We start from the raw sequence: 26,728 nt of genomic DNA, 5'->3' as shown, positions 1-26,728 counted from the left end.
TCTCCCCCAAATTCCTAGTTTAAAGCTCTCTTTATCAGTTTTGCCAGCCTCCATCCTAGAATTCTATTTCCTTCCCTACTCAAATGAAGTCCATCCCGAAAGAACTGGACTCTGTCCATGAATGCCTCCCAGTGGCCATACATCCCAAAGCCCTCCTTATAGCACCACTGCCTAAGCCATCTGTTGACAGTCATAATCTTGTCACACCTTTGTTGCCCTTCTCTAGGAATAGGCAGGATCCCACTAAAGATCACCTGAGCCACGATTTCCTTAAGCGTTTTCCCCAGCCTAGCATAGTCTCCCTTAATACTTTCCAGCGAGAATCTAGCCGTATCATTTGTTTCCCCCACATGAAGGATAATTAGGGGATTCTTTCCCGCTCCCTTTAGGATCCTTTTCAACCTCAGGTCTACATCACGTATCTTAGCACCTGGAAGACAACGCACCCTTCTATTCTCTGCATCAGCTCTAGTTACAGGCCTGTCTATTCTTCTCATTAAAGAGTCCCCGATCACATAGACCTGCCTTTTCCTGGTGACAGTGCTATTCTCCAGTCTCTCCCCTGTTCCCTCTGGCTGCAAGTTCTTTCCATTCCTATTTTCCCTTATAATCCTCTTCAACCAATCCTGTATCCTCCTGGGGCTCATATTTGGTGTATTCTCCCTTGACTCTTCCCCTTTTTCTATAGGACTAGCCTCTCTTCTCTTCTCCCTTGCCCTTCCACCTTCAGCGACTACCTGCTGAGCCCCTTCTTCATTTTCCAACTCTTCAAACCTGTTCCTAAGCTCTCTTTCTCTTTCACTAGCCCGTCTTTCCCTCTGCCTGGTTCTTTTAGTCACATGCTTCCACTGCCCACTTTCCTCACCCAGTCTCCCCTCAAAATTCCCCAGCTTCCATCTGTAAGTCTGAGCTTTTCCCTTCAGATACCTCATGTCTTTGCTCCATCATCTGCTCAAACCCCTTCCTAAACTTAACGAGACTTTCCACCTGCATCTCCAGACCTCAGATCTTTTCCTCCATCAGCTCTATCAGACGGCATTTCATGCAGAAAAAACTCTTACCAGGTCCCCCCTCCAGGCTCGTGTACATACCACAGCTTCCACATCCAGTCATCCTCTTTGTGTCTTCCACTACATGTGTCGCTTCCACTGCTGCCTCCGTATCCGTCATCGCCTTCCCACCTAAGTCCTGTTAATCTGGGAAACACAAGCCACACCAAAAAGACCACCCCCCACAGCAAAAACAAACCCCAAACAAGCACCACAATACAAACTCTCCTTACAAACTCCCACTCAAACTCCCCTGTTTACAGCTCTGTTTGCTAGCTCCTGTGCCGCTGCAGCTGTCTGTGACACTACTTAGGAAGAGATCTATATAAAGGTAAAACTGGAAAGATGACACACTTGTGCAGTTAAACTCTATCTCTTTAGAAAAGTGGAATCATTTTTTTGAATAGAGTATGACTTGAGCACCAAGTGACAGATCCTGATAGACCGTGGTCAAAATAAATGTGGGAACATAAAAAGACAGTACATGCTTATTTGTGTTAGCTTTCTGGAAGACCTTGTGTGAAGAAAGCAAAATTCACCCTGAACAGTAAAGGGGGAAAATGTGTTTTTTAAACAAAAGATAATGGAAAGTTGAAAAAGTACTTTTTTTCTTATTAGATCATCCACTGAAAGTGGGTGAGCCCATGCTGAGGCAGCTGTGCACCATAATTGCCAGCTTCATGGGATTCATGGAGAGATTATTTTCCTGTTGGAACTCTCAATTTATTTTGTCCTTCTGTTCAATTTATCAATAAAATGTAGAGCAGTGATTTGGCAGAATGGGCCTCGCAGATGGGGCATTCATAGATGGGAGAGATGGGAGGGACAATGCAGCTAGGTTTGGGGGTGAACAGGAAGTAGGAGAACACGGCCTGGTAATGAGGGGGTGGGTGATGCACTGAGGGTGGTTCAGGAAGTGGAGCAGGGCCCCTCGTGATGTGGGGGTGAGTTAGGGAGGGAGGACAGAGCTGGCTGAGGGGATATGGTTGGGGATGAACAGAGTGGGAGGAGAAAAGGGGCTTGAAGAATACTGGGGAGAAGTTCAGGGGAAGAGCAGGAGGGTGAATCACGTCCTGCCATGGGGAGCTGGGTGTAGGGGGACTGGAGTCAGGTATGGGAGTGAATTGCTGTGACGTTATTGACAGAATCTGTAACCAAAAAGATCATTGTTGCAACCAAAGTCCTGTAGTGGAACCAAATATTGTATAAAGGGTATCAAATAAGGTGTCAAAGACAAGGTTTGCTGGGTATGATTATGCTGTCTATATGTGTGTATCATTTTTGTAGTTAAAGTTATGAATATTGGCTCTATACTGTCTGTATTTCAACCTTATGCTATGCTTCTGGGTGGCATCCCAGACAAGTTGGTGTCAGCTCTGCCTAGGCTGCTTGATGGCCTATTAAGGACCATCAGCTACACAATTGACCCATTGAGAGAAGGTAGATACACCTTGTGACTCTAGCAAAGTATGCAGGGATTGGCCATGTGACTCCAAACTCCATTTTGATGTAATTTTCCACAGTAAGAAGAAAGAGGCGTTCTTACACCTGGAAAAGACTATAAAAGGCTAATGCCTCATCTCCATCTTGTCTTCAATCCTGTTTCATACCTATGGAGGAACTTTGCTCCACTGAAGCTTTGAACCAAGGACTGAAAGGCCCATCCCAGCTGTGAATGTACTCCAGAGACTTGATTTGAACCTGCAGTTTATTCTATCACTGCTACAAGCCTGAACCAAGAAATTTGCCATTACTGTATGTAAATGATTACATTTAATCAATTCTAGCTCTCATCTATATCTTTTTCCTTTTATGAATAAACCTTTAGATTTTAGATTCTAAAGGATTGGCAACAGCGTGATTTGTGGAAAAGATCTGATTTGTATATTGACCTGGGTCTGGGGCTTGGTCCTTTGGGATTGAGAGAACCTTTTTTCTTTTACTGGAGTATTGGTTTTCATAATCGTTTGTCCCCATAACGAGTGGCACTGGCGGTGATACTGGGAAACTGAAGTGTCGAAGGGAATTGCTTGTGTGACTTGTGGTTAGCCAGTGGGGTAAAACCAAAGTCCTCTCTGTCTGGCTGGTTTGGTTTGCCTTAGAGGTGGAAAAACCCCAGCCTTGGGCTGTAACTGCCCTGCTTTAAGCAATTTGTCCTGAATTGGCACCCTCAGTTGAGTCCCGCCAGAACCAGCATTGTTACAGTTGCACTAAGGGGAGAATTGGCGAATAAAGACAGGAGGAAGCTGGCAGCCGCTGGGGAGATGTTTCTCAGGGCTGGTGTTCACCTGATGTTGGTGAGGACTCGGTGGGGATGGGGACACCCTCCCAAGGGATGTGTGGGCTCTGTGCTGCTGCTAGGGGCTCTGTGTCTCCCCCTTAGTCCATGTGGAGAAGGGGATCAAGGCCAATGGAAGGCAGAGGAAGGAGCACAGCCCACCAGGGGTGCATGGGGGCACTGAATAGGGAGGAAGGAGCAAAGCTTCTTGAGTGGGGCCTGCCATGAGGGGCAGTTCAGGAGATGCAGGACCAGTAGTGGTGTAAAATGGGGGGATGGAGCAGAGGGGAAAGGAAATGGGACTTGCCATGGTAGTGGTGGAGCAAGGAGAGAGGAGAACACAGCTGGCTGAGGGGGGATTCACGTGGGAGCCAATCAGGGAGGGAGTAACAGGGGCCACCAATGTATATTTTGGGGGAGCTAGACCTGCAGAGCAGGGATTTGTTGAGGGAGTGAGGCAAATATGACGTGGCAAAGGGCAGATTCAGGTGTGGGGTGGGAGGGTCTTGGGGCTAGGAAAGGGCGGAGATAGGACTGGGTGACAGTTGGGGCTGGGCCTGAGTCTGGTGGAGGAAGAGGAGGGGGTGGGGGCTGGCCTGAGGCAGGGAGAGGGGATGGGAGGGGAGGGGGCGGGGCTGGCTCTGAGGCAGTTGGAGCAGAGGGGGTGGGGGCTGGGCCTGAGGCAGGGGGAGGGGAGGGGAGAGGAGGGGGCGGGGCTGGCACTGAGGCAGTAAGAGCAGAGGGGGTGGGGGCTGGGCCTGAGGCAGGGGGAGGGGAGGGGAGAGGAGGGGGTGGGGCTCGCTCTGAGGCAGTTGGAGCAGAGGGGGTGGGGGCTGGGCCTGAGGCGGGGGGAGTGGAGGGGAGAGGAGGGGGCGGGGCTGGCTCTGAGGCAGTTGGAGCAGAGGGGGTGGGGGCTGGGCCTGAGGCAGGGGGAGGGGAGGGGAGGGGAGAGGAGGGGGCGGGGCTGGCTCTGAGGCAGTTGGAGCAGAGGGGGTGGGGGCTGGGCCTGAGGCGGGGGGAGGGGAGAGGAGAGGAGGGGGCGGGGCTGGCTCTGAGGCAGTTGGAGCAGAGGGGGTGGGGGCTGGGCCTGAGGCAGGGGGAGGGGAGGGGAGAGGAGGGGGCAGGGCTCGCTCTGAGGCAATAGGAGCAGAGGGGGTGGGGCTGGGCATGAGGCGGGGGGAGGGGAGGGGGTGGGGCTGGGCATGAGGCAGGGGGAGGGGAGGGGAGGGGAGGGGAGAGGAGGGGGCAGGGCTGGTACTGAGGCAGTTGGAGCAGAGGGGGGTGGGGGCTGGGCCTGAGGGCAGGGGGAGGGGAGGGGAGGGGAGAGTAGGGGCGGGGCTGGCTCTGAGGCAGTTGGAGCAGAGGGGGTGGGGGTGGGGGGCTGGGCTGAGGCAGGGGGAGGGGAGGGGAGAGGAGGGGGCGGGGCTGGCACTGAGGCAGTTGGAGCAGAGGGGGTGGGGGCTGGGCCTGAGGCAGGGGGAGGGGAGGGGAGCGGAGGGGGCGGGGCTCGCTCTGAGGCAGTTGGAGCAGAGGGGGTGGGGGCTGGGCCTGAGGCGGGGGGAGGGAGGGGAGAGGAGGGGGCGGGGGCTGGCTCTGAGGCAGTTGGAGCAGAGGGGGTGGGGGTGGGGGCTGGGCCTGAGGCAGGGGGGACAGGGACGGGAGGGGAGGGGGCGGGGCTGGCTCTGAGGCAGTTGGAGCAGAGGGGGTGGGGGCTGGGCCTGAGGCGGGGGGAGGGGAGAGGAGAGGAGGGGGCGGGGCTGGCTCTGAGGCAGTTGGAGCAGAGGGGGTGGGGGCTGGGCCTGAGGCAGGGGGAGGGGAAGGGGAGAGGAGGGGGCAGGGCTCGCTCTGAGGCAATAGGAGCAGAGGGGGTGGGGCTGGGCATGAGGCAGTGGGAGGGGAGGGGGTGGGGCTGGGCATGAGGCAGGGGGAGGGGAGGGGGTGGGGCTGGGCATGAGGCCGTGGGAGGGGAGGGGGTGTGGCTGGGCATGAGGCAGGGGGAGGGGAGGGGAGGGGAGGGGAGAGGAGGGGGCAGGGCTGGTACTGAGGCAATAGGAGCGGGAGCGGGGCTGGGCCTGAGGCAGTGGGAGGGGAGGGGAGAGGAGGGGGTGGGGCTGGCATTGAGGCAGTTGGAGCGGGGGCAGGGCTGTCACTGAGGCAATAGGAGCAGAGGGGGTGGGGGTGGGGGCTGGCCCTGAGGCAGGGGGAGGGGAGGGGAGAGGAGGGGGCGGGGCTGGCTCTGAGGCAGTTGGAGCAGAGGGGGTGGGGGCTGGGCCTGAGGCAGGGGGAGGGGAGGGGAGGGGAGGGGAAAGGAGGGGGCGGGGCTGGCACTGAGGCAGTTGGAGCAGAGGGGGTGGGGGCTGGGCCTGAGGCAGGGGGAGGGGAGGGGAGAGGAGGGGGTGGGGCTCGCTCTGAGGCAGTTGGAGCAGAGGGGGTGGGGGCTGGGCTGAGGCGGGGGGAGGGGAGGGGAGAGGAGGGGGCGGGGCTGGCTCTGAGGCAGTTGGAGCAGAGGGGGTGGGGGCTGGGCCTGAGGCAGGGGGAGGGGAGGGGAGAGGAGGGGGCGGGGCTGGCTCTGAGGCAGTTGGAGCAGAGGGGGTGGGGGCTGGGCTTGAGGCAGGGGGAGGGGAGGGGAGAGGAGGGGGCAGGGCTGGCTCTGAGGCAATAGGAGCAGAGGGGGTGGGGCTGGGCATGAGGCAGTGGGAGGGGAGGGGGTGGGGCTGGGCATGAGGCAGGGGGAGGGGAGGGGAGAGGAGCGGGCGGGGCTGGCTCTGAGGCAGTTGGAGCAGAGGGGGTGGGGGCTGGGCCTGAGGCAGGGGAGGGGAGGGGAGGGGAGGGGAAAGGCGGGGGCGGGGCTGGCACTGAGGCAGTTGGAGCAGAGGGGGTGGGGGCTGGGCCTGAGGCAGGGGGAGGGGAGGGGAGGAGAGAGGAGGGAGCCGGGCTGGCTCTGAGGCAGTTGGAGCAGAGGGGGTGGGGGCTGGCCTGAGGCAGGGGGAGGGGAGGGGAGAGGAGGGGGCGGGGCTGGCACTGAGGCAGTTGGAGCAGAGGGGGTGGGGGCTGGGCCTGAGGCAGGGGGAGGGGAGGGGAGAGGAGGGGGCGGGGCTGGCACTGAGGCAGTTGGACCAGAGGGGGTGGGGCTGGGCATGAGGCAGTGGGAGGGGAGGGGGTGGAGCTGGGCATGAGTCAGGGGGAGGGGAGGGGAGGAGGGGAGAGGAGGGGGCAGGGCTGGTACTGAGGCAATAGGAGCGGGGGCGGGTCTGGGCCTGAGACAGTGGGAGGGGAGGGGAGAGGAGGGGGCGGGGCTGGCTCTGAGGCAGTTGGAGCAGAGGGGGTGGGGGCTGGGCCTGAGGCAGGGGGAGGGGAGGGGAGGGGAGAGGAGGGGGCGGGGCTGGCTCTGAGGCAGTTGGAGCAGAGGGGGTGGGGGCTGGGCCTGAGGCAGGGGGAGGGGAGGGGAGAGGAGGGGGCGGGGCTGGCACTGAGGCAGTTGGACCAGAGGGGGTGGGGCTGGGCATGAGGCAGTGGGAGGGGAGGGGGTGGAGCTGGGCATAAGGCAGGGGGAGGGGAGGGGAGGGGAAAGGAGGGGGCAGGGCTGGTACTGAGGCAATAGGAGCGGGGGCGGGGCTGGGCCTGAGGCAGGGGGAGGGGCGGGGAGAGGAGAGGAGGGGGCGGGGCTGGCACAGAGGCAGTTGGAGCAGAGTGGGTGGGGGCTGGGCCTGAGGCAGGGGGAGGGGAGGGGAGAGGAGGGGGCGGGGCTGGCTCTGACGCAGTTGGAGCAGAGGGGGGTGGGGGCTGGGCCTGAGGCAGGGGGAGGGAGGGGAGAGGAGGGGGTGGGGCTGGCACTGAGGCAGTTGGAGCAGAGGGGGCGGGGCTGGGCCTGAGGCAGGGGGAGGGGAGGGGAGGGGAGAGGAGGGGGCGGGGCTGGCTCTGAGGCAGTTGGAGCAGAGGGGGTGGGGGCTGGGCCTGAGGCAGGGGGAGGGGAGGGGAGGGGCGGGGAGAGTAGGGGGCGGGGCTGGCACTGAGGCAGTTGGAGCAGAGGGGTTGGGGGCTGGGCCTGAGGCAGAGGGAGGGGAGGGGAGGGGGCGGGGCTGGCACTGAGGCAGTTGGAGCAGAGGGGGTGGGGGCTGGGCCTGAGGCAGGGGGAGGGGACGGGAGGGGAGGGGGCGGGGCTGGCTCTGAGGCAGTTGGAGCAGAGGGGGTGGGGGCTGGGCCTGAGGCAGGGGGAGGGGAGGGGAGAGGAGGGGGCGGGGCTGGCACTGAGGCAGTTGGAGCAGAGGGGGGGGGGCTGGGCATGAGGCAGGGGGAGGGGAGGGGAGAGGAGGGGGCGGGGCTCGCTCTGAGGCAGTTGGAGCAGAGGGGTGGGGGCTGGGCCTGAGGCGGGGGGAGGGGAGGGGAGAGGAGGGGGCGGGGCTGGCTCTGAGGCAGTTGGAGCAGAGGGGGTGGGGGCTGGGCCTGAGGCAGGGGGAGGGGAGGGGAGAGTAGGGGGCGGGGCTGGCTCTGAGGCAGTTGGAGCAGAGGGGGGTGGGCTGGGCTGAGGCGGGGGGAGGGGAGAGGAGAGGAGGGGGCGGGGCTGGCTCTGAGGCAGTTGGAGCAGAGGGGGTGGGGGCTGGGCCTGAGGCAGGGGAGGGGGAGGGGAGAGGAGGGGGCAGGGCTCGCTCTGAGGCAATAGGAGTAGAGGGGGTGGGGCTGGGCATGAGGCAGTGGGAGGGGAGGGGGTGGGGCTGGGCATGAGGCAGGGGGAGGGGAGGGGGTGGGGCTGGGCATGAGGCAGTGGGAGGGGAGGGGGTGGGGCTGGGCATGAGGCAGGGGGAGGGGAGGGTAGGGGAGGGGAGAGGAGGGGGCAGGGCTGGTACTGAGGCAGTTGGAGCAGAGGGGGTGGGGGCTGGGCCTGAGGCAGGGGGAGGGGAGGGGAGGGGAGAGTAGGGGGCGGGGCTGGCTCTGAGGCAGTTGGAGCAGAGGGGGTGGGGGTGGGGGCTGGGCCTGAGGCAGGGGGAGGGGAGGGGAGAGGAGGGGGCGGGGCTGGCACTGAGGCAGTTGGAGCAGAGGGGGTGGGGGCTGGGCCTGAGGCAGGGGGAGGGGAGGGGAGAGGAGGGGGTGGGGCTCGCTCTGAGGCAGTTGGAGCAGAGGGGGTGGGGGCTGGGCCTGAGGCGGGGGGAGGGGAGGGGAGAGGAGGGGGCGGGGCTGGCTCTGAGGCAGTTGGAGCAGAGGGGGTGGGGGCTGGGCCTGAGGCAGGGGGAGGGGACGGGAGGGGAGGGGGCGGGGCTGGCTCTGAGGCAGTTGGAGCAGAGGGGGTGGGGGCTGGGCCTGAGGCGGGGGGAGGGGAGAGGAGAGGAGGGGGCAGGGCTCGCTCTGAGGCAATAGGAGCAGAGGGGGTGGGGCTGGGCATGAGGCAGTGGGAGGGGAGGGGGTGGGGCTGGGCATGAGGCAGGGGGAGGGGAGGGGAGGGGAGGGGAGAGGAGGGGGCAGGGCTGGTACTGAGGCAATAGGAGCGGGAGCGGGGCTGGGCCTGAGGCAGTGGGAGGGGAGGGGAGAGGAGGGGGCGGGGCTGGCATTGAGGCAGTTGGAGCGGGGGCAGGGCTGTCACTGAGGCAATAGGAGCAGAGGGGGTGGGGGTGGGGGCTGGCCCTGAGGCAGGGGGAGGGGAGGGGAGAGGAGAGGAGGGGGCGGGGCTGGCTCCGAGGCAGTTGGAGCAGAGGGGGTGGGGGCTGGGCCTGAGGCGGGGGGAGGGGAGGGGAGGAGAGAGGAGGGGGCGGGGCTGGCTCCGAGGCAGTTGGAGCAGAGGGGGTGGGGGCTGGGCCTGAGGCGGGGGGAGGGGAGAGGAGGGGGCGGGGCTGGCTCTGAGGAAGTTGGAGCAGAGGGGGTGGGGGCTGGGCCTGAGGCGGGGGGAGGGGAGGGGAGGGGAGAGGAGGGGGCGGGGCTGGCTCTGAGGCAGTTGGAGCAGAGGGGGTGGGGGCTGGGCCTGAGGCGGGGGGGGGAGAGGAGGGGGCACTAGGGCAGTTGAGCAGAGGGGGCGGGAGACGCTGTCTCTGCTTTTGCTGCCCGTGGTTGGCCGGTGTCTGTGCCGAGCCGCGGGATGGGGCTGCAGGTCTGGGCCCTGCTCCTGCTCCTCAGCACAGGTGAGGGGGGCAGGGAGTCTGGTGGAGATGCCAGAGCGGGTAGATATTTGGGGTCATGCTTGCAAGGTGGAGGCCATGCAGGGAAGGGGGAGCCAGGAGTCAGAGCAGGGTTGTGAGGGAAAACAGGGCCAGAACAGGAGGAGGAGCAGGGCTGGGGCACAATGCAGGGAACGGGGGCTTGAGGGGAGGGGGAATATGGGGTCTTGAGGGCAGCAGGGAGCACTGGGGGGTAAATCAAAGGGTGGGGGATTTGTGAAGCCGGAGCAGGGCACATGGATGGGAGATTCAGGAGGTGCCAGAGCGGGACCAGGAGCAGGATCTGCTGAGAGCAGGTCAGGGCCCGGAACCTGGCAGGAGGCAGAAAGGGGCTGTGGGCCTGAGGGTTCGTGGAGGCAAACTGGGAAGGGGGGTAAAGGGAGTCTTTCAGGGGCAGGGAAAAGTGAGCACAGATGACCAAGGGGGAAGGTTCAAAGTATGGGGCAGGGAGGGGTTAGAGCCGGGGGTGATGGGCTGTGAGGTGTTTGGATCCTGGAACAGGGTGGCCCTGAGCACCAGCTGGAAAGGGGCGAGTTGGATCAGGGAGGGAGCTGGCGGGATGCGACTGAGGTGATGTCTCTCGAAGACAGTGCTTGTCTGTGTGTGAGGAGCCTCTGGGGTGGGGCTGCCTCCCGAGGGTTGTGGGATTGGGCTGGTGCTGGGACTTTGCTCAGCTCAGTTTAGATGGGGAGGGGGAAGTGGTGTCTTTTGCGGGGAGCAGTCAAGGTGGTAATGAGGGGAAATGGAAGAGGGACCTATTCAGTGAGGTTGGAGGAGGGATGGAAGAGGGGCCCGCCAGGTGGGATTCAGAGGGAGGCAGAGCAGGGAATGAGGAGCCAGGCCCACTGAGTTTTTGGGAGGTTGAGAAGGATTTTTGTGGGGGCAGGGTCAGAACAATGTGGGGGAGCAGGGGAGAGGTATGGAGTAGGGAATTCAGGGGTCATGGCTGCAGTCAGAGGTAGTGGGGAGCAGGGCCCACAGAAGACTTGAAGGGTGCTTTTACAGGGACAGTGGTGTGGGCCCCACACAGGGTGAGTGTTCTGGGAGGTCGGGGGAGAGCCAAGGTGTGGTGGTTGTGAGGAAAATAGGCATGCTGAGGACGTTTGGGAGCAGTGCAAGGGGGGCTCAGGGAGCTGAGCATGGAGCTCAGCCCCCTAAAGGATGTTTCCAGGAGGTGTTGTGAGTGAGGAGCAGTGCCAGCTGAGGGGGAGTTTGTGGGGGACTGAATCAGGGGCAGAGAGTGAGGCTTGGCAACGTGAATTTGGGAGGAAAATATAGGGAAGGAGTGTGGGATTTGCTGAAGGCTTTATTTGGGGTGTGGAGCAGGGAGGGCAGAGTGAGTTCCTCTGCGGCGTGATTTAGGGTATAAAGGAAAGAGAAAGGAGTACAGCTTGCTGAATGGGGAAGCTGGGGGGACTGCAGGGAGAAGGAAATGGGTCTTGCCCAGTGGAATTTTGGAGGGCCTGAGCAAAGAGAGAAAGACAGATCTCCTCAAGGGGGGTATAGTTGGGAATGCAGAACATAGATATGGGGAATATAGCGCAGTAAGGGGGGATTTTGACTGAGTAAGGGGGGCCAAATGTTTTTTTTTTAGAAGAGGTTTGCAGTGGCCAGGAACAGGAAATGGGGAGTGTGGCTTACTGAGTGTGGTTTGCAATAGTAGATGATGAAATGGGGTTGACAGTGGTTGCAGGGGCAGAGTTGTTGACACCGAGGGAATAGTTGTGGCGTGCGAGGAGGACAGAGCAGGGACAGTGAAAGGAGGTATCTGGAGCATAGGGCTCCTTGAAGAACACAGTGCAGCAATGGGAATATGGGGCTTGCCATGGTTGAGGGTTGTGTGATGCAGAGCACAGATAGAGGAGCAGGGCTTAATGTGGGATGTATTGGAAGAATGAAACTGGGTATGATGGAGAAGGTGGACCAGGGAGGGTGGAGTCAGGTAGAGAGGGTAGGTGTTTGCTTGGAAGAGAGCCTATTGAGAGGGGAATACAGTGGGGGTGACTGGAAAATCAGGGTTATGGAAAAAGGATGGAAGGGGCCTGATGGAGAAATTGGTTTGTGTTGGGGTTGGGAAAGAGAACCAAAGGAGTAGTAGTGTTCTTTCTGTATTTAAGCTTCTCAAATGGTTTACAAACATTATTGAATTAAGATGCAGACTTCACCTATGTCCCTGGAATTGTTCCTCCTTGCACATTGTACAGAGTGACTTCTGTATAAAATGATTTGCAGTGTCAAAATCTAGAAGCACATATCCTAATAAATTGTAAACGCATATTCTATTTAACTTATTTGAAACTATTTCTCTTTCTAGGCTTTTCTGAAACTTTGAAATTCTCTTACTTTGAAGTAATAGTGCCAAGAAAGCTTGAACCAAGGGATGGCATAGATACCAAGGTAGTACTACGTTCTAAGAAACTTGGAATTGCTATGCTGAATCAGACTAATGATCAATGAATCCTGTCTTTGGTAACCACCAGTACCAGGTGCTTCAGTGGGAGGTATAACCACCTCTATAATGAAGTATTTAGGGTTGAAAGTTTCTTCCTAATCCTGAGCAATTAGTGGTTTGGTTCTCCTCTGACGCACAAGGTTTGATAATCTTTAATATAGTCTGTGCTTGCCTGTGTAACTGCACTTGACATTTTTATGAGTGTAACTCAATGTGCATTAATAACATTCTGTATCCATCCTTCTGTATCCATGTTTGACTCCTGGGGAACAACTCCCTCTTGAGGGCTGGTGTATACTACTGCTTAAGTCGATGTAATTACGTTACTCGGGTGTGAAAATGACACCCCCCTCAGTGACATAAGTTTCATAACCTTAAAGCAGTGTCCACACCAAGAGAGGCTTTTCTGCTGACATAGCTTCCGCCTCTCACAGAAGTGGAATATTTATGCAGACAGGAGAGCGCTCTCCCATCGGCATAGTGCATCTTCATTTCAGCCCTGAGTTTCTACCTGGAATTGTATGTCTCCCTGGCTCCTGCAGCTTTGTACTCTGGCTAAATATCACAATAAAGCCCTTATGATAAAACTGCAACCAGTATCTGTGATTAAGATAGTGATGTAGGACCAGAGTTTTGAAGGTATTTAGGTGCCTTAATATTCAGATAGTCATCTAAATACCCTTCAAAAGACTTTGGGCTAAGGGCCTGACTTTTTTAAACACAACTCATCTAAAGAATGCCTGTGTCATAGAACTCTATAAGGAAGTATTGTGTTTTCTTTCTAAAAATCAGAAGGTTTCCCTGACAGCCAGTCCTAACAATGGACTGGCATGTGTGGGATTCATGCTTTACAGTTAACACACAAACTATGAGGTTGAGACACCTTTTTTGTGGAGTACTCATGCTATGCAAGTATAAATCACCATAACTTCTGAAAAGATGTTATCCTACAAGGCAATGTGCAGTTCTGAGCAGCTGTACAGAAGAGGCTGCTGCCAAGTTAAGACAATAAGAGCATCAAACTCTGTTGGATTTGACTCTACCCATTATTCAAAAATTGTTCTTTAGCCTCCATTTGAGACTGCATAGTAGTGTTGTGGCAATGGTGTTTAGTGTCGACTGTGAAGCTCTGTCTGTGTTAGGAGAATTCTCTACGTTTCCCATTTTTGCTGACACTGATTTGAGCAACACCAGTTTTAGCAATACTGGGAAGCCTAATGAAAACAACACTCCCACAGCCACAGGCATTTTTCACGCTGTGAACTAGACTTGTTCTGAGCACATTTAATTGATATGGTGTTAAATACTGTTGGGACTATAGGAGGTTGGTTTATATTGTGGATTCTTATACTGCTCATGGTGATCCAGCCGGACCAGTATTGGCAACTTTGGAAAATATTAGCAAACCTCACTACTATAGAGAGTCCTTTGATGAAAGGAGAAAAAAATCTTCTCTGAACACAATCTGAGGAAACGTATGAATACATTTTTATAAAATGGAATACAGTATAGGTATTGATTAGTAAGAGTTTTAGAATACTATTGAATTATACTTTTTATCTGAATGCTCTAGGAGGAGGTGTCTTATCTAATTAAAGTAGAAGGAAAGTTTCATATTGTTCACCTACTACAGAAGAAGTAAGTGACTGACTGTTTTCTTCCAAACCTTTCATCTGCTCTTTTTATACAGAAATAGGTGTACATGGGGCATTACAAATAGTATGAAGACAAAATCTCCTGGCCCCAGAAGCTGTCAGTCTAGATATGGAGAAATAACAGAAGTGGTAAAAAAGTAGAAGATGGGATACAAGGAAAACTGCTTTTATAGGTGGCATTAGTTAGAGCAGTAATAATTAGGGAGAGACAAGTGTCTCCATACTTTAAAGTTAAAGCTCCCTGTCCATTATAAACTTTATTTTTACATGTTTTCTAACTTTGCCAAGAGATACACTGGAAAATATATGCTAGATGAGAATTCAGAACAGGAGGCTCTTCTTGGAGGCGGTCTCTGCTGTGATACAGCATGGCCAGAAGGCAGCAGGAGAGTGATATAGGAAAGAGATGTAAGCCCCAGGATGATGAGAAGCCTTATTCCCTGTAGAAGGAAGAAAGGTTGCTATAGATTAATTAAAAGTACCTGAAGCCAGTTAGAGAACCTGAAGCCAGTCACCTGATATAAACCCACTGCTTCAATCAGCCAGAAAAAGGAGTTGGAGCAGTTTAAAGGAGTTGGAGCAGAGTGTTTTTTTGTTGGAGCAGAGTGCAGTTTGGAGGAGTTGAAGTAGAGGAGAGTTTGGAGAAGTGTCATGGCTGGCTAGAAGACCAAGACCCTAGGTAAAGAGATACCTGGCCTGTGCAGAGAGAGGGCAGGAAGCCCCACAAGCTGAAGAGCAGGAGAGGGAAGTAGCTCAGGGGAAGGAAGCACTAGTTCAAGTGGTTTGCCACTATCCCTAGGGCTTCTGGGCTGGGACCCAGAGTAGAAGGCAGGCCTGGGTCCCTCCCTCACCACTACCCTTCTCTGGGTTACTAGTGGGACAGTAGATACCCTAGTTCAGGGGTAGAAAACTGCACCCTGAACCCCTGCCCCCGAAAAGAAGAGGAACCGCAGGACCCATCATAATCGTGCAGGCAATTTGCCACACTGCATTTTGGTACAAATAACATTTGTACCTCCTTGTGCTGCTGAGCTTTGGCAATCTTCTCTTAAAGAGATGTGCATGGAGACCACACAAACAGACCCTCCCAGAGCGAATGTTAAGAGCCAGTGTTAGGAAATGTCATTGTGACGGTGCACCCCATAAGGCTTTATGGAAATATGCTTATGAATGTATATATGACATAACTGGAATATGTGTTATGCTGCATATGCCATGTAACGCATCTCTGTAAAGATTATGATCTACTGAATCTATTCATCCCATTTGTATGCATGTATCATTTTTGTATTTGAAGTTATGAATATTGTCTGTGTCCTTGCTTGATTATTAAGTAGCCTTAGTAAAGCATTTGGTTGGCTTCTTGAGAAAGGAATGTTCAAATTATGTGCCCAATCAAGAAACACTTAATGAACAATGGATCTTGGAAGGCTCCAATCCACATACGAAGTCTACTTGAGGACATTCAAGATAGCATGTGACCCATGGCTGGTACCTGTAAGTTCTGAGTCATGCATGGACATGTGACTTGCCCATGTGACTCCAAAACTCCATCTTGGAGCTGAACTTTGCATGCGGGGGGGTGTCTCCACCCACAAGAGAGAGTCTATTTAAACCCTGGGAGACCCATCCATTTTGTCTTGAGCTGGCTCAAGAGATAGCCTCTCCACCCCCAAGGATACCTAAAAGAAACTGGAACAAAGGACAGTAACTACAGGGGATGTGAGTGATTGCTGGACCCAGACTAGAAAGAGACTAGTCTGTAAAAGGAAGCTTACTGGAACACCTCTGAAGGTGAGGTTTTATCTATATTCAGTTTTCTTACTGTATTAGACATAGACTTGCGTGTTTTGTTTTATTTTGCTTGGTGAGTCATTTTGTTCTGTCTGCTATTACTTGGAACCACTTAAATCATACTTCCTGTATTTCATAAAATCACTTTTTACTTATTAGTTAACCCAGAGTAAGTATTAATACCTGGGGTGGGGGCAAACAGCTGGCATACCTCTCTATCAGTGTTATAGAGGGTGAACAATTTATGAATTTACCCTGTATAAGCTTTATACAAGGTAAAACAGATTTATTTGGGGTTTAGACCCTATTGGGAGCTTGGCATCTGAGTGTTAAAGATAGGAACACTTCTTAAGCTGCTTTCAATTAAGCCTACAGCTGTTAGGGGACTTGGTTCACACCTGGGTCTGGGTTTGCAGCAGGTGAGCAGGTCTGGCTCAAACCGAGCAGGGCACTGAAGTCCCAAGCTGGGAGGGCAGGGAAAGCAGGGGAAGAAGTAGACTTGGCACATCAGGTGGCAGCCCCCGGGGGTTTCTGTGATCCAACCCATCACAGTCATACAATCCTTTATTGCGTTGGCTTCTTCTTTTCGGCATGTAGCTGCAGGTATTGGAGACCATCTTTCTATGCCTGGAGAGAAGTTCTATATTTTTTAAATTATCCTCAGCATCATAATCACCAGTTGCTGTTATTCTGGCATCTCCCCCAAGGCACACAAGCTGGGATACAGCTTTTATTATATGTTATGCTGATGCCCACTGTGGTTCATTTATGAAGGTTTTAACTTTTTTTCTTATTTGAACTTGAACATAAGAAAGGCCATACTGGATCAGACCAAAGGTCCATCCAGCCCAGTATCCTGTCTACCGACAGTCGCCAATACCAGGTGCCCCACAGGGAGTGAACTTAACAGATAATGATCTAGTGATCTCTCTCCTGCCATCCATCTCCACCCTCTGACAAACAGAGGCTAGGGACACCATTCTTTACCCATCCTGGCTAATAGCCATTAATGGACTTAACCTCCATAAATTTATCCAGTTCTCTTTTAAACCCTTTATAAACTTCTGTTATAGTCCAAGCCTTCACAACCTCCTCAGGCAAGGAGTTCCACAGGTTGACTGTGCGCTGTGTGAAGAAGAACTTCCTTTTATTTGTTTTAAACCTGCTGCCCATTAATTTAATTTGGTGGCCCTTTGTTCTTATATTATGGGAACAAGTAAATAACTTTTCATTATTCACTTTCTCCACACCACTCATGATTTTATATACCTCTATCATATCCCCCCTCAGTCTTCTCTTTTCCAAGCTGAAAAGTCCAAGCCTCTTTAATCTCTCCTCACACTGTACTACTTTTGTGGTACCTGTTTTTCATAGGGTAACTCATTAGTTCTCTTGTAATCATAAACATTTATGTTACTTTATGACAACAGTAACACATGGTTACTCTAAGGAAGTCTCTAACATTTCTTCCTGGCTATCAACTGTCACCTTGTGGAATCTACTCAGCTATTAATTTCAAAACATCAAGATATCACAAACATAGACACAAGTTCAGCAGGTTTTTTATTAAGTTACTTGTGCTAACATATCCTAAAGTCTAATTATTGACTTCTACATCCTAAATTTATCTTATATCTTTTAACTCTGGCTACACCTCATTCCATTTAGCTGTAAAAAGCCTTTAGAAGGGGAAAAACCCCTTTTTGACAGTTTCTTAAATGGTAATTACTGTCTTTTCTGTTCTTTCTTAAAAAAAAAAGATAGTTGAGATGTGCTGGAGCTGTTGTTGCTTTTGTTATTGAAGTTTGATCCCATTGCCTAGAAAACAAGACAAAAACACACAAAAGGAGAAAGAAAGAAATCAGCAAAGATGAAAAATGCAGCTTCTGTTTCTGGTGTTGATTCTCATCTGCAGGGGCGGCCCATCCATATAGGCGAACTAGGGTGTCAAGTTAAATGGGGCACCAAATTCGAGGAAAAAAATCAATTTGAAAAAAAAAAAAAAAGATGAAAAAATACATATAAAATAAAGATGTCATTATTTCAATTCCTGTGTGTGTATGGAAGGAATATGAATTCTAATTCATTTCTCTATATTTCCAAGAATTTATTAATATATCAAATCTTTTATTTACTGCAAAAATAAGTAATATTTTAGCAAAAAAATCTTCAATTTTTGATGCAGGGTCAAGATGACCCACTCTGCAATTTTGATAAGCAATAACTCAGCCATAATGAAATGCATCCGCCAGAGGCAAGAGCTGCAATGCTAGTGACACTTCACTCATTTTGTGGTATAATATCCTTTTCTAAATTAATCTCATTAATAAGCAGCTTCAGGAAAAGAACTTGGGAACATATGTTCCGCTATTCAAAAACTGCAGCAAACTAAAAATATTCTGGAGGAATTCAGAAGTGATGAAGGATTTGAAAGAACACTAGTAGATTCTCTCGAGCTTGCTGAAGAAATAGACTTTCCGATAGAATTTCAATCAGAGCCAGTTCGCATTTGGCAAAAGAAACAGCAGTTTTTGTATGAAGGACGAGACACACCCATTCAGAACCCAAAACAAAGGTTCAAAGTGAATTTCTACTTCGTAGTCCTTGATACTGCTATTCACTTGATTGATGAAAGATTTCAACAGATGCAGCAGCTAGAGTCAGTATTTGGCTTTCTATACGATATCCACAGCTTGCAAAAGAAAACAGTAAAACAGATAAGAGAACTTTTTATAAAACTGGAGTCAGCGTTGACTCAGGAAAATTCAAAAGACATTGATGCTACAGATTTCTGTAGTGATCTTCACGCTTTTTCAAGACGACTTAATCATTCCACTTCTGAAGAAGTACTGAAGTTTGTTTGTGAAAATAAACTCTCAGACAGTTTTCCAAACATGTTTATAGCTCTAGGCATTCTTTTAACCTTGCCAGATTCTGTAGCTAGCGGGGAACGTAGCTTCTCAAAGTTAAAATTGATTAAAAATATATCTGCGTTCAACAGTGGTGCAAGAGAGACTTGTTGGACTTGCTACAATGTCAGTAGAGCATAAAAGAGCTGTAAAATTGGATCTAAAAGAACTAGTGACTGAATTTTCAAAACTTAAAGCAAGAAAAGTCATGTTTTAAGAGCACAGAGTATTTTTTATTCGGAGTGTTTTGTAAATACAGATTAAAGTTCATTGAAGAGTTTTCTTATTTCTTTCTATATTGGACTTAGTGGTAATGGCAGTTAAACCATGATAGTGTAATGGATGATTTGGGATTTGTAATAATAAAAAGTATAATTAAAATTTTAATGCATTTTATTTGAAATTGGACTGAAATATCATCTAGCTTTCGTGTACAAATCTATTCTGAAAATTTTGTATCTCTATTTTATCTGATCTCAGAAACATTGGTTGGACGGACAGACAGACAAACTGAATAATTAAGCCTCTGTTTTTTAAAAAAAAACGCTTAGAAACATTAAAAGGAAAAAAGGAGCAAAATGTTTACCAAAAACCTCAGCCTAAATCTGCCCTTGGGATTTGTGGGTAGGGGGCGCCGATTGCATGGTTCGCCTAGGGCGCCAGTTGCTGTCAGCTAGTCTAGGGCCGCCTCTGCTCATTTGCAAACTCTGCCGGAAAAACTCAAACATAGCAAAGGGCCTTAGCAGACACCCTGTGACCTAGCAAACTTTTAACAGCATTGGGCTGTTTAGGGGTATTGCATTTAGCTGCCCTTCTGGTCACAGAATATACAGTTTTGGTGAGATAAGCCACACTCCTGTTAAACAGAAGGAAAAAGGAGATAAGATGGGGAAGGAAAAGGACACACAAAAGGGGTGAGAGCGTGGGGAAAGAGCCAAAGTCTCACTACCCAGACGGGGTTTAGGATTTAGTTGGAGCCAGTGGAGGTGGCAATGTCATCTGGAACCCCCTCTCTGGCCCATTCTGGTCAGGACATCTCCTAGGATTAGAAGAAAGAAGGCCTGGGGCTCCAGGGGACAGTAGGGGTGGCAGCCATGGTGGTGAATCTTACTCCTTTCCCTTCTGTCAGCTTTTAGTCAGCCATTGTCACAATAGCCCCTCCTCCAAGACTCTTCTTTTAAAAATGTTGAAAAAGAAGTATGGGTGGAATAGCACATCCCCTCATTATTTTGTCCACCAATTCGGCCTACTTTCTGACACCAATTTTGGTTTATTAATTTCTGGTGCCACACTTTTCTTATTTACCAAGAAATCTTAACACAGTCTTTGAGTTATTTCAATGGGTGGGGAACGTATTTTGGTGGGGCATGAGAAGCTTTGGGGTGGGTGTGAGGGGAAGTACTTTGGGGAGGGGGGAAGTACTGTGAATATTTTACCCACAGCAACGAATAACTAACAAAGCTCCAGACATATCAGGTCCCCAGATGGCACTGTGCATTTTGACGGATTTCTGTTAAGCTTGTATAGCATTATACAAAGTCATTGACATCTGTACGTTAATCTGTTTGCTATGATGTGGTTTACATGTTTAATTGTAAGCATGGACAACAATTGCAGTTTTGCTTTTGCTTTGATTACAATGGATTGTTTGCTCATTCATGCAACAGGAAAAAAAAAACCAAGTCAAGTGGAAAAACAAAGAAGCTGAAACTGAGTCAAGTGAAGAACCGTCCTCACATATATATGTATATGTACTTGTGTGAGGGGGAGGAAGCATATACTACTATAGACACAACAAAGGGGGGGTGCGATCAAATAAGTTTGAGAACCACTGATTTAGATGAATTCAGTCTGTCTTCCTTTTGCACCTTTTTTGATCATCATTTATTATGATAGGTTATTGTGACACTTTTTATAAACTTTTCCTCCTTTTTTGCAGTTGAGATCACAACTGGGGTAAATTTGTAGGCCCAATTATCACAACACCCTTGCAGGGGAGAAACAGAAGACTTTGACGTATTTATCTAGCTCCAAGTTGGTGGAACATCTTATGTTCAGCTTTGGAGCCACACTGGAACTGAAGAAGCTGGACTTGTCTTGAGCATTTGTCAGTGCCAAGGGCTTCAAATTTGCCAACTGTAAGGCAGGAGCTGATGAGTGCAGATGGTGATGGTTCTTCAGTGCTGGAGACCTTGTCGGCACTGGAAAAGCTCCAAGTAAACATGCTTCTTTCAGTGCCACATTTCTCTCAGATCCAGCATTTATAAACAAATTCATACAAAACTCTCTCTCTCTCTCGCTCTGTCTCTGTGTTGCCATGTCTGCAATAAGAAAAGGAGTACTTGTGGCACCTTAGAGACTAACAAATTTATTAGAGCATAAGCTTTCGTGAGCTACAGCTCAATGTGTATAATAATACAGAACTGTTGAATGAGGTGTTCTTGGGTTTAATTAGGAAATGTGTGAGTAATGCCCAGTAGATAAAGCACTGGATTGTACACTGAATTTAGTGGTTTCAGAGTAGCAGCCATGTTAGTCTGTATTCGCAAAAAGAAAAGGAGTACTTGTGGCACCTTAGAGACTAAAAAATTTATTTGAGCATAAGCTTTTGTGAGCTGCTGTAGCTCACGAAAGCTTATGCTCAAATGAATTTAGTGAGCATCAGACACCTTAAATACCTTTGAAGAGCTTGGCCTTACACCTTCTCTAGCCAACAGATCACATGCATCAAGACTGCAAGCAGCAATTCTTGGAATTTTTGGATCTGGTTTTAAGAGTAGGGTATGAGTAGACAATTCACCAAAAGTACCTTTATTTCCCAAAGGCTGATCAGCTTCTTACCAAAGGAAGTACATCCTCTATGCTGTACTTAATGTCACTATAAACCCCTACTATGATGATGTTTCCATAAGTGTCAGAGTTCCCTCCCCACTCTGAACTGTGGGATACAGATGTGGGGACCCGCATGAAAGACCCCCTAAGCTTATTTCTACCAGCTTAGGTTAAAAACTTCCCCCAGGCACAAAGCCTTCCTTGTCCTTGGATGATACTGCTGCCACCACCAAGTGAGCTAGACAAAAATTCAGGAAAAGGACCACTTGGAGGTCCTGTTTCCCCAAAATATCCCCCCAAGCCCTTACACCCCCTTTCCTGGGGAGGCTTGAGAATAATATACCAACCAAATAGGTAAACAAGGTGAGCACAGACCAGACCCGTGGGTTTTTAGGACACTAAAAACCAATCAGGTTCTTAAAAGCAGAAATTTATTATAAAGAAAAATGTAAAAGAAGCATCTCTGTAAAATCAGGATGGAAGGTAATTTTACAGGATAATAAGATTTAAAACACAGAGCATTCCCCTCTAGGCAAAACTTCAAACTTACAAAAAACAGGAATAAACCTCCCTCTTACCATAGGGAAAATTCACAGATTAAAACAAAAGATAATCTAACACATTTCCTTACTATTACTTACAATTTTTGTAATCTTGTATGCTTATTTCAAATAGGGCTTTAGGAGATGGTTTTTTCATGCCCTGGTCCCTCTCTGTCCCAAGGGAACAAAGAGAGCACAAACAAAAACTCCCCCTCCCCCCCTCAGATTTGAAAGTATCTTCTTTCCCCATTGGTCAGATGCCAACCAGGTTATTTGAGCTTCTTAACCCCTTACAGGTAAAGGAGGGATTTTAGGCTACCCTTAACTATATGTTTATGACAGTAAGACTAAACAATGGCTTGTTATGTATGGTAGAGCAAGGAGGAGGACCCATCACATCATCCAGGTGTCCCGTGGTCTTGGCTGTCCAACAAGCCTGCTGAGCTAAAGCTTGATGCTCAAACCCCCTTTTTGTATTCTATGCCTAAATGCCAAGTGCACATATTTGTGTCAGCTGGTGTTCTGCTTGTCTCAGATACATCCTCCTGCAACAATGGCTAGTTGCCTCTCAACACAGTTTTAACTAGCTTGAACTAGTTTTGCGATTTTAGCTGACAGCAAAACAACACCTTTTCTTCTTAGAAGAACAACTTTAAGTTGCCCAACAACAGCAAAACTAATTATAACCAATTTTATGTAATGACTGACTATCCTAAATTTATGTCAAGCACCATCTTGCATGATCTATATTTCTTCAGCAGGGTCCCCTGCTTTTGGATTTCTAATTTTTTAAAAACCTTTTATTTTCAGAATGTTCATAGCCCCAAATTTCCCAGTTTTTACTTACAATGAAAAGGAAGACTTGATAACAGATTACCCATATATACAGGTAAGCATGAGATATGTACTCTCTAAGGTACAATTCTAAATAAAAGTAAACTGCCATACTATAAAGACTAGATGGATGAAGTTTGTCAGTTTTGGTAACAAATTCCTGGGTTTTTCAAACTGGTTCTAATTTGAGGGACTTTTCTGAGGAGTAAGACATTTCCTGGGCAGAAAGATGATTAATTTAATCCTAGGTATGTTTAATAAACCCCTGGTTAATTACCTTACCTTAGACTTTAGTTCCTTCTGAGTAGCTGACACATTGGGCAGTTGAGTTCCTTCATTTAAGGTCACTTGTTAGTTGTACTTCTTCCCAGGTGATGCCAGAGCATTCAGTATTCTCTGTCGCTGTCTTCTTCCAGTTCTTCCTTGGCCTTCCTCACTTACACATTTCATGGATAATAATCCTGAGGTAAAATACTGAATTTTTAAAATTCATTAGACAAATTCTAACTGAAAGAGGGGATGACATGAAGAAAATGGGTTGTCAAACTGCTGAAAGTTGCAAAGATTTAAAATAAAAGTTTAAAACATTCCCATTCTCTGTTTCCATTTTCCCCTTCCCTTGTTACAAGTGAGCAGGGCTCATCTTCCCTGAATAGTGGCAAAATATTTTTGCTTTAAAATCAAATTGTTAGGGAGCAGTGGTTGTATTCTTCCAAGTATACAATGAATGTAGAGGCAAATGAATAGTTACTGGAGGGCCAACAGCCTTACTGAGGTGTAGAAGGAAGTAGATTGGGAAAATATGATGATGGGAAGAGCCCAGTCCTTTTCCCACTGAAGTAATTTGTTAATCTGATTTTTATAGGGCTGATTTATTATAGGCTCTCCAATTATCTGACCAGAAGATAATTAGGTTCTTATCCCAAAATCAGGCTACAAAATTACACAACGTAGAGAGTTCAATACTTTGTACCGACCCTCAGGGTGTATGGCAAGGACATTCACACTGAGGACAAAGTCAGGCTTTAAGAAATTTTTATTAAAATAAAGGAAAGAGTTATCAAAGCTCCAAACCACAGAGCCAAAAAAAAGTAGTAGTAGTAAAGTAGTTCTATAGACACTTGTGGTATCATCCCTTTACAAAAGCTATTTAAACTAGAATATTCACACCCTTCCTTAGGGATCTGGTGGTGGGAGACAAAGGACCAGCCTCTTGTCTGGCATGCCAGATGAGTTTGATAGACCAGGTTCTTCAATTTCAAGACGGTGGAGATCAGGGTCGAGTGCTGAGTAGCTCAGCTATATTGCAAAAGCTGAGCTGATAGCTAAACAAAAGAGAACTTGAAGCTACAAGAAGCTTCACATGGTGGTTTGCCCTCCTATAGGATCTTGGCAATATCCTGAATATTCATCTCAGTGCTCAACCTTCCATGCCCAAATCTTATTTCCTCACATGGATAAATCTTAGGGTACACTTACTCTATAGTCTATCATATTCTTACGTATCAATAAGGCTAAGATTTTGTCATGGATATTTTTAATCAAAGTCACGGACAGGTCATGGGCAATAAAGAAAAATTTACAGAAGCCGTGACCTGTTCGTGACTTTGACTAAAAATATCTGTGACAAAGTGGGGATCTGCGAGTCCCCACACCACCTGCAGTGAGGCAGCTGCACAGTGGCTAGGAGCTCAGGGGAACCCCACCAGGGGTTGGGTGTCGGAGTTCCAGGGTCCCCCACAGCCGACTGCTGGGAGCTGTGGGACCTCCTGCTGCCTGCAACAGCTGGGGGCTGTGGGGTATCTCTGTTGCCTGTAGCTGCCAGGGTCCCCCACTACTTGCAGGGACTGGGAGATGTGGGGTGCTCCCACCACCCGCGGAGGCCCGGAGCTGCAAGGTTCCCCCACTGCCAGCAGCTCTGGGGGCCCCCACTGCCTGAGGTGGCTGGTACCTCGGGTGTTCCTGCACTGCCTGTGGTGGCTGGAAGCCTGGGGGTTCGCCCACGGTGGTCGGGAACTGCAGGGTTCCCCCGCTGCCCACAGGTCCTGGGCCCCCCACTACCCATGGTGACTGAGAGCTTGGGACCTAGCAGCCAGAAGCTTGAGGGTTCCCCCGATGGCTAGGAGCCTGGGGGTTCCCCCGCTCCCACAGCTTCGGGGGCCCTCACTGCCTGCCACTGCTGGGAGCTTGGGAGTTCCCCGCTGTCCGCAACCGCTAGGAGATCAGGGGCTCACCCGCAGGGTGTACCCCCACTGCCTGTGGCGGCTTGGAGCTGCAGGGTTTGCCAGAGGTAGCAGGTGTATCCCACAGCTCCTGGCCCCTGTGGGCAGCAGGGGACCCTGCAGCTCCTGAGCACCACAGGCTGAAGTCACAGAGCTCTCTGGAAGTCATGGATTCTGTGACTTCCATGACTAAATCATAGCATTATATATCAATAACTTATCGATAAGTATTAATGTTGATTATTTCATTCGCTAAACTGTTTTCTTTGGCCCAAACCATTAATTCCATGTTCTTGTGGTGTACCTTGTGGTTACAGGTATGTCCCAGAATTTTGGTAAACATTCAGTTCCACAAAATCAAAAAGGGTAACTGGCAGGCCATTTATCTATGCCAAAGTTTACAAGTACTCATGCTAACTTGTTCTAGCTATTCATATGGGATACAGGCCTGTAGTGTTCTTTGCATTACAGCTAAATATAATGAAGTAATTGTGATGATGCACCCCATAAGGCTTTATGGAAATATGCTTATGAATGTATATATGACATAATTGGAATACGTTTTAGGCTACATATTCCATGTAACATATTTCTGTAAAGGTTATGATCTACTGAATCTATTCATCCCATTTGTATGCATGTGTCATTATATTTGAAGCTATGAATATTGGCTGTGTACTTACTTGATTTCTAAGTAGCCTTAGTAAAGCATTTGGTTGGCTTCTTGAGAAAGGATTGTTCAAATTAAGTGCCCAATCAAGAAACACTTAAAGGACAATGAATCTTGGAAGGCTCCAATCCACATAAGAAGTCTGCTTGAGGACATTCAAGGTAACATGTAAGCAATGGCTGCTGCCTGTAAAAACTGAGTCATGCATGGACATGTGACTTGCCCATGTGACTCCAAAACTCCATCTTGGAGCTGGACTTGCCCATGTGACTCCAAAACTCCATCTTGGAGAGGAGCGGTATCTCCATCCACAAGAGAAAGTCTATTTAAACCCCTGGGAGATCCCTCCATTTTGCCTTGAGCTGACTCCAGAGAGAGCCTCTCCACCCCCATGAAAGAAACTGGAACAAAGGACAGTAACTACAGGGGATGTGAGTGATTGCTGGACCCACACTAGAAGGAGACTAGTCTGTAAAAGGAAGCTTACTGGGATTCCTGTGAGGGTGAGGTTTTTATCTGTATTCAGTTTTCTCACTGTAGTAGACGTAGACTTGCATGTTCTATTTTATTTTGTTTGGTAATTCACTTTGTTCTGTCTGTTACTACTTGGAACCACTTAAATCCTATTTTCTGTATTTAATAAAATCACTTTTTACTTATTAGTTAACCCAGAGTATGTATTAATACCTGGAGTGGGGGCAAACAGCTGTGCATACCTCTCTATCAGTGTTATAGAGGGTGAACAATTTATGAGTTTACCCTGTATAAGCTTTATACAGGGTAAAACGGATTTATTTGGGGTTTAGACCCCATTGGGAGTTGGGCATCTGAGTGTTAAAGACAGGAACACTTCCTAAGCTGCTTTCGGTTTAAGCCTACAGCTGTTAGGGGACTTGGTTCACACTTGGGTCTGAGTTTGCAGTAGGCGAGCAGATATGGCTGAAACCAGGCAGGGCACTGAAGTCCCAAGCTGGGAGGGCAGGGAAAGCAGGGGCAGAAGTAGTGTTGGCACATCAGGTGGCAGCCCCCAGGGGGTTTATGTGATCCAACCCGTCACAGTAATGCCTACTGGAATTATTCAGTATAAAAATATACGTCAAAATAATATAATCAATCAAATTAATAAAGAAAAACATCATATAATATAGCAAGCTAGCAGGCTAGCCCCATAGACTACAAATTGGCCAAACTCCCATTGATTTCACAAGGAAAAAGTTTGTGCCTGAAGGAAGGAAATCAGAGATTTAAAAAAACATTCACTTGTAGCAGTTTGCAAGCCTCATTTTCTTTGGGTTATTGGTAGTTTTTCCTTCTTTCATGTAAGCTTTGGTGCCCTTTAACTTCAACT

The 26,728-nt window shown here is 49.9% G+C and overlaps 1 protein-coding gene across 1 annotated transcript in view; it reads left to right on the top strand.

Moving 5' to 3' along the window:
• Positions 1 to 9,365: 9,365 nt before the first annotated feature.
• The window catches only part of LOC119849263 (disintegrin and metalloproteinase domain-containing protein 20-like), a 202,866-nt gene continuing 185,503 nt past the window's right edge, over positions 9,366 to 26,728 (top strand). Inside the window, exons 1-4 of the mRNA XM_043504014.1 lie at positions 9,366 to 9,434; positions 11,785 to 11,867; positions 13,496 to 13,560; positions 22,465 to 22,542. Of these exons, the coding sequence (XP_043359949.1) occupies positions 9,392 to 9,434; positions 11,785 to 11,867; positions 13,496 to 13,560; positions 22,465 to 22,542 (269 nt within the window). The 5' untranslated portion in view covers positions 9,366 to 9,391. The remainder of the gene's footprint in view (positions 9,435 to 11,784; positions 11,868 to 13,495; positions 13,561 to 22,464; positions 22,543 to 26,728) is intronic.

This window comes from Dermochelys coriacea, chromosome 1 (genome assembly GCF_009764565.3).
Source record: "Dermochelys coriacea isolate rDerCor1 chromosome 1, rDerCor1.pri.v4, whole genome shotgun sequence".
In the NCBI taxonomy this organism is placed as follows: domain Eukaryota; kingdom Metazoa; phylum Chordata; order Testudines; family Dermochelyidae; genus Dermochelys; species Dermochelys coriacea.
The sequence above is the reverse complement of the archived record's forward strand: the minus strand, read 5'-3'. Positions and strand labels throughout refer to the sequence as shown.